This window comes from Chiloscyllium punctatum, chromosome 9 (genome assembly GCF_047496795.1).
Source record: "Chiloscyllium punctatum isolate Juve2018m chromosome 9, sChiPun1.3, whole genome shotgun sequence".
Classification (NCBI taxonomy): domain Eukaryota; kingdom Metazoa; phylum Chordata; class Chondrichthyes; order Orectolobiformes; family Hemiscylliidae; genus Chiloscyllium; species Chiloscyllium punctatum.
The window spans coordinates 38,637,744-38,651,708 of record NC_092747.1 but is presented as its reverse complement, the minus strand read 5'-3'; the positions used below and the strand labels follow the sequence as shown (position 1 = coordinate 38,651,708).

The window sequence follows — 13,965 nt, the reverse complement described above, 5'->3', positions numbered from 1 at the left end:
CTTGGTGGTGGGGTCCGTTTGGAGGTGGCGGAAATGACGACGGATGATACAATGTATATGGAGGTTGGTGGGGTAGTAGGTGAGGACTCAAGGGCTGAGGAGTGGGAAGTGGAGGAGATGCGGTGGAGGGCATCGTCGATCACGTCTGGGGGGAAATTGCGGTCTTTGAAGAAGGAGGCCATCTGGGTTGTACGGTATTGGAACTGGTCCTCCTGGGAGTAGATGTGGCAGAGACGAAGGAATTGGGAATATGGGATGGCGTTTTTACAGGGGGCAGGGTGGGAGGAGGTGTAGTCTAGGTTGCTGTGGGAGTCGGTCGGTTTATAGTAAATGTCCGTGTTGATTCAGTCGCCCGAGATAGAAATGGAAAGGTCTAGGAAAGGGAGGGAGGAGTCTGAGACGGTCCAGGTGAATTTGAGGTCGCGGTGGAAGGTGTTGGGAAAGTGGATGAACTGTTCAACCTCCTCGTGGGAGCACGAGGCAGCACCGATACAGTCATCGATGTAGTGGAGGAAAAGGTGGGGGGTGGTGCCAGTGTAGCTGCGGAAGATGGACTATTCCACATATCCTACGAAGAGGCAGGCATAGCTGGGGTGCCCATGGCTACTCCAAAGTGGAGTTGAGGATTATCAAATCAGCCATGGGCTAACTGGTTAGTAGACTCTACTGACGGAGTGGTCTGCTTCCGTTCCAATATCTTACAGTCAGTCTCCTCTGCAACGGCAGGAGGGGAAACAAATGTAGACTGGATGCACACTTTGCTGAACATCTCTGGTCAGGCTGCAAATCTAATCTACTGGTTGCTTGCATCTCTTTCCCGCAGTGACCTCTCCAACCTCCTTTACTGTTCCAATGAAGTTCAATGGAGACTTGAAGAATAAAAACAGTTCATCCTTCAATTTGCACTTGGCAACCTTCAAGTGTCAAGTTCTTTTTCCGTGGTTTCACACCAGAGATGCAATTCGCACAGACCAACTTCTGCAAACAGTTAAGGTACAAGCTAGGTGGCCCCCTTTGACCCTCTTCACAGGCATGCAAAGTCGAGTCAAAGAGGCCCCTAACAAAGACATTATTCTCCCTCTGCATCCAGCTGTAGTAGCTCACAAAGACAAGGAGCCTTTTTCCCAACTGACCACAACAATTAACTGAAATTAATTCTAAGATCCTCTTTCCGTGACATTATTCTGTGCAGTGCACTGGATGCTAGATTTGCACTCTCACTTCCTTTCTTCATAACATCCAGGGTCCCAAAAGCTAGCTCCAGGTGCAGTACTAATCTATGTGTGTATCTTACAATTTTGTGCAATGTTTGTTGCTCATAGTATCCTAGAGGATAGCAAAAGTGCCAATGCAACATCTTTACTTTTAAAGGCGAGGAGACAAAACAAGACTACTATAGACTAGTTAGCTTATCATTTGTTAGTGGGAAAATATTAAGAGTCTATTGTAAAGGATGAAAAGTGGAGCATTTAGAAATATATAAGATAATCAAACAGGGTCAGCATGGCTTCATAAAGGGAAAATTTTTCCGAACAAATTTATTATATTTTGAAGAGATAACAAGCTTGATAAATTAAAAGAAAGCACTAATATATTTGGATTTTCAGAAGGTGTTTAATAAGATACCACGCGTTAGGCTACTTAATAAAAGTGCATGGTGTTGGAGTATATTAGGATGTGCAGCGGATTGACTAATAGGAGAAAGTTGGGAATTTCAGGATGAAAACCAGCAATTAGTGAAGTGCCATAGGACCAGTGTTGTAGGCACAATTATTTACAATATATATTGATGACTTGGATGAAGAAAGTTAACACATTACAGCCAAGTTTGCAGATGACACAAAACTAAGTGGGAAGGCAAGTGCTGAGGATGACAGTCTGAAGAGGGACATGAGCAGTTTTAGCAAATGAGCAAAAGCTTGGCAAGGAGAACACAATGTGGGAAAATGTAAAGTAATGTACTTTGGCAGGAAGAAGAGAGGAACCAAATATTATTTAAATGCAGAATGCAAAAAGCTACAGAGGCATTTGGGAGCCCTCACTAATAAATCATAAAAAGCTAGTAGACAGATTCAAAAGATAACAGGGAAGGCAAATAGAATGTTGGCCTCTATTTCAAAAGGAATGGAGTCTTAAAACAGAAAACTATACAAGGCAATACCAGATCACAGTTGGAATACTGTGAATAGCTTTGTGTCCCTTAATCAAGGAAAAATATACTGGCACCAAAGGCAGTCCAGACAGGGTTCCTTCGGTTGATACCAAGTATGGAGGAATTTTACAAGAGGTTGAGTAGGTTGCACCTGTACTCAATGGAGTTTAAAAGAATGAGAGATCACCTTATCAAAACTTACAAAATTTGCAGGGATCTTGACAGAGTAGACAAGGAAAGGTTGTTTCCTCATGAGGGTGATTAGGACCAGAGGGCGTAATCTCAGAATAAGGGGTCACCATTTAATATGGAGATGACGAGAAATTTCTTCTCTCAGAGCGTTGCAAACTTGTGGAATTCTTTACTGCAGAGGTCTGCAAAGGCTGGAATATTAAGTACACCAGGCACGGAGACAGACAGATTTTAACCCACATGGGAATCAAGGGTTATAGGTAGAAGACCAAAGTGGAGTTGAGAATTATCAAATCAGACATGAGCTAACTGGTTAGTAGACTCTACTGACGGAGTGGTCTGCTTCCGTTCCAATATCTTACAGTCAGTCTCCTCTGCAACGGCAGGAGGGCGAACAAATGTAGACTGGATGCACACTTTGCTGAACATCTCTGGTCAGGCTGCAAACCTAATCTACTGGTTGCTGGCATCTCTTTCCCGCAGTGACCTCTCCAACCTCCTTTACTGTTCCAATGAAGTTCAATGGAGACTTGAAGAATAAAAACAGTTCATCTTTCAATTTGCACTTGGCAACCTTCAAGTGTCAAGTTCTTTTTCCGTGGTTTCACACCAGAGATGCAATTCGCACAGACCAACTTCTGCAAACAGTTAAGGTACAAGCTAGGTGGCCCCCTTTGACCCTCTTCACAGGCATGCAAAGTCGAGTCAAAGAGGCCCCTAACAAAGAAAACACATCCCCTTTATACAGGTCAGTTGGTAATGCTTATAGGGACTTCAGCCACTCTCTCCCCGCCCCCCATCATAACCACATTACCCGAGGTACAACGGTAGGATGAGGTCACCCTCAGAGATAATGTAAATGTAAACGTCCTAATCCTGGGGAATTGTTATGCAAACAATTTCCTGACTCCGTGATTCCCCAAGACAATGTAGGTGTGATATGTCCTAGCTTTGGACCAGCCATGCAAATGAGTTCTGGATCCACTACTTCCCCAGACAATGTGGGTGTGATCTGCTTCAATATTGGGGGATGATCACACAAACGATCCCGATTAGCTCGGGGATGGCTATGAAAGAATTTCTGAATGGAAGGGGCCGAATGAGAGTTGAATTTGATAATAGTAGGAGTAGCTCTGGATATAGGTTTGCTTACAGAGCTGGAAGGTTCATTTCCAGACGTTTCGTCAGCCTACTAGTTAACATCTTCAGTGGGCCTCCGGGAAAAGTACTGTTGACAATTCCTGCTTTCTATTTATAGGTTTGTGTTTCTTTGGGTTGGTGACATCATTTCCTGTTATTTTTCTCAGGGTGTGGTAGATGGGGTTGAACTCAATGTGCTTGTTGAGAGAGTTCCGGTTGGAATGCCATGCTTCTAGGAATTCTCATACATGTCTCTGTTTAGCTTGTCCTATGATGGATGTGTTGTCCCAATCAAAATGGTGTTGTCCTTCCTCATCTGTATGTAAGGATACTAGTGAGAGAGGATCATGTCGTTTTGTGGCTAGTTGGTGTTCATGTATCCTGGTGGCTAGTTTTCTGCCTGTTTGTCCAATGCAATGTTTGTTACAGTCCTTGCACCTGGTAATATGTAAATTACATTAGTTTTACTTGTTGTCTGTATAGGGCTTTTCATGTTCATTAGCTGCTGTTTTACTGTGTTGGTTGGTTTGTGGGCAACCATGATGTCAAGGGGTCTGAGTAGTCTAGCAATCATTTTCAAGATGTCTTTGATGTAGGGGAGAGTGACTAGGGTTTCTGGATGCTGTTTGTTTGCTTGTTTGGGTTTGTTGCTGAGAAATCTGCAGACTGTGTTTATTGGGTACCTGTTCTTTTTGAATATGATTGGAACAACAAATCCATCCTAGGACAAGCCAGAGACACGCACGAGAATTCCTAGAAGCATGGCATTCCAACTGGAACTCTATCACAAACACATTGAGTTAGACCCCATCTACCACCCCCTGAGAAAAAGAACAGGAAATGGCATCACAAACTCAAACATATAAATAGAAAGCAGGAATTATCAACAGTGCTTCGTCTGGAGGCCCACTGAAGATGTTACATAATAGGGTGACAAAACGTCTAGAAATGAACCTTTCAACACAGTGAGCAAACCTACATCCAGAACCTCAACCTGAGCTATAAATCACCTCAAAACTCACTAAGGAGTAGTAGTATTAAATGTCTGCCTAAATGAAGTGGGAGTCATCCACATTCCTGCATGAATGTCAACCCCAATTTCCAGAATGTTCAGCTTCTGGAGGAAGAGAGTACAATTTAACCCTTTAATGTTATATTATTGTCTAGAGAGATGGTCCAATTTAATCTTTTAACATTACACAGGACTCACCAACAAAATTTAACAATCTCACATCCCCACTTCAGACAGCAGGTATTGGTAATGGGCTCTGCTTTACCACTTCTGCTTTCAATTCCATCACAAGCTCTCTGCTTCCTGTCTTTACGCTTGCTTAAAACCTGTTACACATCAATAGCATTTTCCAATTCAGATGAAGAATCACTGGCCTGAAAGCAAATCAATGGCATCTTCTATTCTTCATTAAAATCTATTTTTTATTCAGGATATACCGTGAAAATGGAAAATTATTGTGTGCAATTAGCTGATTTTAGTTGCTTGTTTATTGGATCTTTAAAATGATCGTTCAATTCCAGATTTCTTCAACACTCAAAGAGACTGATATAATAAAAGCTTTGGTACAAACATAAGAATATGAGGTTTGTCAAATGGGGAGGGATAGAAAGAACGTTCTGCAAGACCTACTAGAAAATATCAGCTCTAAATAAAGCAGATAAAAACTTATCTGACAAATATGGAGACATGGGTCATAAAACCCCCGACAAGTAGAGCAGAGTTCACAATTTCTTTACTGGTTTCACAGTTAATACCAGTTTTCTTACAGCTCTTTAAACAAGACTGGATGTGGTTTTCTTAAAATTACTTTAACAGCACAAGCATTATTGCCCATTTCACCCATTTCATTAAAGAGACAGTCACAATCCCTTTGAATTTTACTTTATATGATATGGTTTCTGTCTTGCACCAATAAGATTTAGTGAAGGCAAAATTATTCCAAATCTACTTGTTCACAATTTAGTTTCCACATTACCTTTCTAGATTGGAACACAATGAGAAAAACATTCCGACATCTTATTTGAAAAACTGATATAGCAACTTAAACATACATTTCGTTCTATGCACTCTGCAGGAGCAATTATTCCATGAGGAATTCGACAAGACTGACATCAAATATAAAACAAAAATCATACTGAAGAGCTGAAGATTAATTCTGATCTGCAGGAAAAAACCTTGATGCTGAGGTTTTGATGCATTTTTATAATTTTATCACATTATGATAGGGTCAATACTCCCCCAAGCCTTCCATAATGCACTTTCATGTTTTATTACGTTTGAGATGGAATCTGAACCTTTAGAAACACCCAGTGGCCTTTTAAGAACCTCTATTATCTTAAAGAAAACATGTGTAGGTTCCAAATAACCTATCTTATCTTATCATTACCTACAGATGTAAAGTATTCAGCAGTGAAAGTGATTTCCATGGTAATACAAATATCTCTGTAGCCTTAAAAAGAGGTTTGATATCTTAATTTTCTAATATATAAAACCTTGTCTGGAATGCTAGAGATAAACACAAAGGTTATATCAATGAAAAGTGTTTTTCACCATATGAAAATTAAGTAAAATACATCTCCATTTCTCACACCCCAAGTGTTTATAATCCTTGTTTCCTGATCACTAAAAGGTATATGCAAATACAGCTACAAAAAAAATTTAATCCCATTTGTTGCCATCTGCAGCCAGTTCCCATACAGAAGCATGTCCCAACACACTGAAAGAGAAATTCACCACCCACATAAATGTGTGGATGGGAAGATGCAGGGATATTACCCTCTTAACTACAGATTCAGTGGAAACATGGAAATAACTGTGTTTACAGAAAAGCCTGAGACATTCTATGGGGGAATGAAGCTAGAGTTATAAAATGGAACCAGATTGATTCAACAACTACCATAAACAACTACTCACCCATTGGCCAATTTTCATACACATGTTTGGCAATGTCTGCTGCTGAATCATTGGGTGAAAACAGAAATTCTTTTGTTTTTCCACTCACCAAAATGAGTCGTAAGTTAATCTGTTTAAAAGGAAAAGACAGTACTTCAATATGGCATCAAGCAACTGTATTTATAATTAGTGCTCAAAATTAATGTTACTGAACCATCAAATGTCAGTAACAGCAGATAAGTCATTAGTTCACACACCAACATGAATGTAATGAATAATCTAAATTGAAAATATACGTATTAATATACAGTAAGCTGCTCCTTGTACATGAAAGAACATTATTCAGCTTCTCCAGCCACTGGAACACTTGAAACGGCAGGGAGGGGAAGAATAGCAACTCCTATTTGAATGTGCCTTTTTAAAATTCACTTGTGGGACGAGGGCATCACTGGCTGGCATTTATTGCCCCATCCATGTTGCCCTTGAGGTGGTGGTGGTTAGCTGCCTTCTTGAACGGCAGCAATCCATGTACTGCAGTTAGATTCACAAAGCTATTAAAAAGAGCGTCCCAGGATTTTGAACCAGTAACACTGAAGGAACAGTGACATATTTTCAAGTCAGAATTCTGAGATGGCTTGGAAGGGGACTTGCAGGTGGTGGTGTTCCCATTATCCGTTGCCCTTTTCCTTTTAGATGGAAGTGGTCATAGCTTTTGAAGGTGCTGTCTAATGATGTTTAGTGAATTTATACAGAGAATCGTGCAGAAGCATAGACTGCTGGCATTGAGCTTCAGTGATGGAGGAAGTAAATGTTTATGGATATGGTGCTAATCAAGCAGGCTGTTTTGCCTTGGATGGTGTCAAGCTTCTGGAGTGTTGTTGGAGCTGCACTCATCCAGGCAAGAGGGGAGTAGTCCATCATCGCCCTGAAAAGTGCTTTGCAGATGATGGACAGGTTTTGGAAGGTCAGGTGAGTTATTCACTGTAGGATTCCCAGTCTCTGACCTGCTCTTGTAGCCACAGTTCAGCTGAGTTGCATTTCTGGTCAATGGTAACCTTAAAGATGTTGGTAGTGGAGGATTCAGTGATGCCAATGCCATTGAATATCAAGGGGTGGTGGTTAGATTATCTCTTATTGGAGATGATCATTGCCTGGCATTTGTGTGGCAAGTATAACTTTAGAACATTTCCAAAATTGTTCTGCCAAATACTTTCCAGTCACCTTCTTCACTTGTTCTTGTGATGTATACATTGGTGCTCAGTCAGAATTTATTGCTCACTCCAAATTGCTCAGAAGACATTTAAGAACCAATTATATTGTTGTGGGTTTAGTGTCACAGGGAGGCCAAATCAGGTATGGATGGCAGCTTTCCTTTCCTAAAAGGATATTAAAGAACCAGAATGGGTTTTACAATAACCAACAGTGGTCACATGACTGCTACCAGACCAGCTTTATCCAAACTCCAAAGTTTTTATTATTGAATTAAGATTTCACCACTTACCATGATAGGATCAGAACCCTCCTTCCCAGGCATAGCCTTGGTTTACGGATTTCTAGTCCCGTGATATTATCACCATGCCAACACCATCACCCATGTAACATTAACACAACAGCCAAACAAGGCCCTACAAGTGCCCACAAACCCCAATGAAGTACTGATATGGTAATTTGTTCTTTGTTATGTAAATTAAGGCAGTAAAAACTATTGGCCAGAATGCCAAGAAATGCCCATTCTGTATAAAGTTCCATGAAACTTTGCATGCCCACCTGAGGACAGACAGAACCTTGATCTAAAATCTCATCTAAATTATGTCAACTTTCCAGTGCAGAACTCCCTTAGTATTGTACATAAGTGTTGCCTTCATCACGAACTAAAAACATTGGAGATGGGCTTCAACCTATAAATTACTGACTCAGAGGAGAGATCTATCACTAATCTTAAACAGCCAACTTAACTGAGGGTTCAAAAGCTATAAAATTATAACTTCAACCTAAATGCATATACATGTCTTTTCAACTTCTGGAAATTGTTCATGACTGACACCATGACGACTAACACACAGGACTTTGAATTAAGATTTATTTAAGCAATTATGCTTAAATAGAATGTTTTGCTGATACGAAGTATTGCTGGTATTTCATTAAAAAAAAGGAAAGATAGTATAAAGGGAACTAATTCCCATGAACCAATTGGAAAACACTGCGACTTCTTACGAAGTCCTTCATTTCTACAATGAACCCCCATGGAAAGAACGTAAACTCTCATTCACCATTTAAAATGTCACAAAATATCTACTAAGATAAGAGAGTACAGCACCTAAGTTTAGCAAACACACACAAGATATCACTTTATTATAAATTTAAAACAATCTACCAGTCACTGGTAGGAACCTGAAAGATGCAGAGACTTTCGAACTTAGAACATAGATCATTCCAGCGCAGTACAGGCCCTTCGGCCCTGAATGTTGCGCCGCCCTGAGAAACCAATCTGAAGCCCATCTAACCTACACTATTCCATATCTCATCCACATGCCTATCCAACGACCATGTAAATGCTCTTAAAGTTAGCAAGTCTACAGCTGTTGCAGGCAATGCGTTCCATGCGTCTACTACTCTGAGTAAACAAGGGGGAGATTAAATGAGGCGTTGAAACTCAGGAAGGGGAGGGGGTTTCAATCAAATGATTGGGAGGAACCAATTTCCAACAGCGAGGCGCCCATTCACCAGAGGGTGAAGAGAATTGAGCAAAAGGAGTCGAGGGGACAGATGTTTTGATGCAACAAGTTGTTGTGATCTGAAACGTGCTGCCTGAGAGATTGGAACAGAACTTTCAAAAGGGAAAATTGGGGAAATACTTGAAAACGAGCAGAGCTGTGATCAGATGAATGTAACAAAATGATCAGCCAGAGAGGCTTCTCTCTCTTTTTTTAAATAGATATTTTTATTGGAAATTTAATATTTTTACAAGTTTACAAAAATAAAAAAACTCTCAAGTACAAACATTGATATACAATTAAATCTTAAATAAATAATAACCAAAATTTAACAAAAGAAAAATACCGAGAGAGAAAAAAACACAAAACTCAACTAACTACTAATCTAACCTACAACTAACCAGAGTGTATAATTAAGTCTCTTACATTATTCAAATAAGAGAAAGAAAAAAAAAACCCAACTGATAACACAGAAATTGGATAGTGAGATACATGCTTGGAATGTAACAAAACTCGTATTTGTGCGGGATTCCTCTCCCAAGGGGCCCCGGACCAGCCGGTTTGCAATCTTAATTAAATAAAAGCCCTTGTTAGGATAGCTGAAATATCTGTATTTATATAATTCAAGAAAGGCTGCCATATTTTATGAAATAATTCGGTCTTTCGGAGCACCATATTTGTAAGGAAGTCAAGGGGAATACATTCCATAAATTAATCTGTGCCAATTTGAAAGTCCGGCGGGGGGCCCTCAGGCACCCAGTTTACCAAAATATTTTTCCTTGCACAGAAAGAGAGAATAGAAAATAATCTCTTCCCGTGTATGTTCAGGGAGGGTAAGTTTGAAAAGCCCAAAAGGAGAGATACAGGGTCCACTTTAATTTCCATTCCTAAAATTTCTGTCAGGGTACTTGCTACTTTAGTCCAGTATCTATGGATCTTATGACAGGTCCATAGGCAATGTACAAGAGTGCCCACCTCTATTTTACATTTGGGACACATTGGAGATGCTCCTGCCTTAAATTTTGCCAATCAATCCGGTGCTATATGGGCCCCATGAAGTATCTTCAGCTGGATAGCCTGAGTTCTGTTGCAGATGGTGATTCTTCTGGCATTTGCCCAAATGCCATTCCATGTTTCTATAGAGATTTTCTCGTCCCAAATCCTGATCCCATGTTTTAAGCATATTGTCCATATCTCCCAATACTTCATCATGTATTAAATGATAAATAGTACTGATGGAAGATACCCCCATTGGCCGTAGCACTCTACATTCTCTATCTGATTTTAAAAGACTATCTAATAATGTAGTCTTCTTCTGTATATAATCTCAAATTTGGAAATATCGAAAGAGGTCTCCATTCGGTAATCCGAATTTCTGACACAGCTGTTCAAAAGACATCAGGACCCCTTCTTTAAATAGATCCCCTAAACATGAGATACCCCTGGATCTCCAGAGTTTAAAAGTGGTATCTGTAACCCCCGGTTAAAATCCCCATGCTCCCACTATCGGAGCAAAGGGGGATGTTTTATGTGAGTTGCCCTCATTTTGCCGCATTATATTCCAAGCTTTAATTGTGTTTAGTATTATAGGGTTTTTACAGTGATCCGTAATGATTTTCCTCTTGTCTGAAAATAAAAGGTTAATAAGTGGGCATTTTACTTGAGAAGCCTCGATGTCCAGCCAGACTGATTGCGGATCAGACAAGACCCAATCAGCTATGTAACTTAATAGGGAACTTAACTGATATTTCCTAAAATCTGGGAAGTCCAATCCTCCCCTTGCCTCTGGAAGCTATAGCTTCTTCAGCTTAATGAGGGGCCATCTATGATTCCAGATAAAGGAACCCAACCAGCTATATAATTTACGTAGTGCCAGCCTTGGCAGCATCACCAGAAGCATTCTCATAAGGTATAGGACACGGGGCAGGACATTCATGTTAATTAGTGCTATTCTACCCAACCAGGAAATTGGAAGGTCTCCCCATCGCTGGAGGTCCTGCCTTATCCTTTCCAGTAAATGTACAAAGTTAGCCTTGTATAACTGACCAAATACTGGGGTAATAAAAATGCCAAAATATAAGAAACCCTCCAGGGACCACTGAAAGGGAAAGTGTGATCTGTCCACTAAGTGGGGTATCATAGCAAGGCCACCCATTGGCATAACCTCCGATCTTGAGAAATTAATTTTATAGCCTGAGAATCACTAAATGTGTTAATAACTTGGATTAAGCGAGGCACAGACATCAGAGGATTACTGAGGAATAGAAGAACATCATCTGCATAAAGGGTAATTTTATGTTTACCTGTACCAATCCTCGGGGCAGTTATATTAGGGTCAACCCGTATAGCTTCTGCTAGTGGTTCAATTATTAGCATAAATAACAATGGTGAGAGAGAAGACATCCCTGACAGTAGCCCCTATCCACACTGAAGCTATCCGAGCCTAATCCATTGGTAATCACAACTGCTTTGGGATCACTATACAATGTTGAGACCCATTTGGTAAACACCTTTCCCACGCCAAACCTTTCCAATGTGTAAAACAAATATGACCATTCAACCCTATCGAATGCCTTTTCCGCGTCTAATGAGACTACTACTCCTGGTATTTTTCCCTGATGGCAGGCTTGAATCATATTCAAAACCCTTCTAATATTACTGGATGATCTACGGCCCTTAATAAACCCCATCTGATCCTCCTTTATGATATGTGGCAATACCCTTTCTAGTCTAAATGCTAACGTTTTAGAAAAGATTTTAAAATCTACATTTAGCAAGGATATTGGTCTGTATGACGCGCAATCTTCTGGGTCCTTTCCTTTTTTTAAGGATAAGAGAGATATTTGCCTCTTTCAGCGAAGGCGGGAGACAGCCCTGACTGTATGCGTAGTTATACATGTCCATAAGTGGACCATCCAATATTCCTGTAAATTCTTTATAGAATTCAGCTTGAAAGCCATCTGGGCCAGGTGCCTTACCGCTCTGAAGTTGCCTGATTGCATCAAGTATTTCTTGGACTGTTAGACATTTAAGACAGATACCTGTTCCGGCGTTAGGTCCGGAAAGGTCAAATTTTTAAAAAATGATTGCATCCTCCTCGTCCTGTCTTCACAATCCTGCAATTTATATAAATCAGAATAAAATTTTCTAAAGATTGCTTTAATCCTTTTATGATCATGAGTCATAATACCCGTACTTTCCTTGATAGACATGATAGTTTGACAGGCCTTTTTTTTCTTTGCAAGAAATGTCAAGTATCTACTCGGTTTGTCACCAAATTCATATAACCTTTGTTTTGCAAATAATATTTCTCCCTTAGCCATTTGGGTAAGCGTGGTATTTAGAGCTGTCCTAAGGGCCGTAATCCTTTGCAATTTGATAATAGAAGGTCTATCAGCATATGCTGTTTCAGCCGCTTTTAAGCGAGCTTCAAGCAGACGCTGTTGTTCTCCTTTTAATTTTTTCTGGGTTGCTGAGTATGAGATGATCAAACCTCGCGCGTAAGCTTTGATAGTCTCCCACATCATTGATGGGTTGCTAGCCGTAACTAAATTAATTTCTAAAAGAGTTTTAAATTCTTGAGAGAAGTACTTTACAAATTTACAATCTTTCATCAGGAAGGGGTTCATACACCAATGCCGAGGGGATGTCCCATTATTCCTCGCCTTGATTTCCATATATACAGCAGTGTGATCGGAAATTGCTATACTACCTATTTTACAGGATGATATGGAATTTTTAAAAAATCGAGGGGGCAAAAAACATATCAATTCTGGTATGACATTTATGTGGATTGGAGTAAAAAGAAAAATCTCTGCCCTACTAATCCTAATTCTTTGTTCAAATCCACCAATTGTCTAGATCTGGGAGATCCTCCTGCAGTACTCTTGGGAATCCTATCTATTTCCGGTTTCCATAATACAATTAAAGTCTCTCCCTATAATTATATGACGGGCACCAAGAGCCATCAATTTTGAGAAGGCTTCCGTTATAAATTTAAAAAGATGTGTCGGGGGACAATACAAATTTAAAATCCCATATTCCTCTCCATTTATACGGGCTTTAATCAGAATATATCGTCCAGATTCGTCTTTTATCTGATTTAGGATTTTGAAAGAGAAATTCTTTTGAATAAGAATAACAACTCTCCTGCTTTTTGAGCTCAAAGAAGAAAAAAAGGCCTGATCAAATCCACCCTGTCGTAATTTCAAGTGTTCTTTATCCAACAAGTATCTCCCCTGTAGGAGAGCTATATCAACCCTTTCTTTCTTGAGATTGGATAATATTTTCTTCTTTTTGACTGGCAAATTACTCCCCTTGACATTCCAGGTGCACCACTTAACCGACTGATCGTCCGGGCAAATCAGAGACCCCTCGGGAGGGGAAACCCTATCCAGAACATCCCGAGCATAGGGCATATAAAATTCACAAAAATAAAGGCTCTCTAATACACTCACAACAGTATAATAAAAAAATTTCTAAATAATAAAAAAAAACTTATTTAAATGGAGATTTGCCCCCTTGTTCCCAGGGGGTATCACTTCCTTTCCAAAGGTCCATCGTATCCTCTCCCAACCAGTGCCCATCCTTGACCCAGGCGCTCCTCAATAGGATGAGAAAAATTCAAATATACTACAGAGCTAGAGTTAACAGTGAGCACCCTACCCCCACGTCCCCACCCACATCAACACCTGGATATATTTGGTAATGTTAATACCCTGTAGAAACATATATAACTATAAAATTACAACCTCAACAAGTAATAATTAAATATAATAATACAAAATAACAAGGGAAATCAACCCTGCTCCTAGAGACAGAGGTAAAATAGAATAAGGTAACCACCTCCCCCCACCAACATT

At 40.0% G+C, this 13,965-nt stretch overlaps 1 protein-coding gene across 1 annotated transcript in view; it reads right to left on the bottom strand.

The window, feature by feature from the left end:
• The window catches only part of ubl3a (ubiquitin-like 3a), a 107,853-nt gene that overhangs the window by 19,375 nt on the left and 74,513 nt on the right, over nt 1–13,965 (bottom strand). Inside the window, exon 2 of the mRNA XM_072577276.1 lies at nt 6,411–6,519. Within this exon, the coding sequence (XP_072433377.1) occupies nt 6,411–6,519 (109 nt within the window). The remainder of the gene's footprint in view (nt 1–6,410; nt 6,520–13,965) is intronic.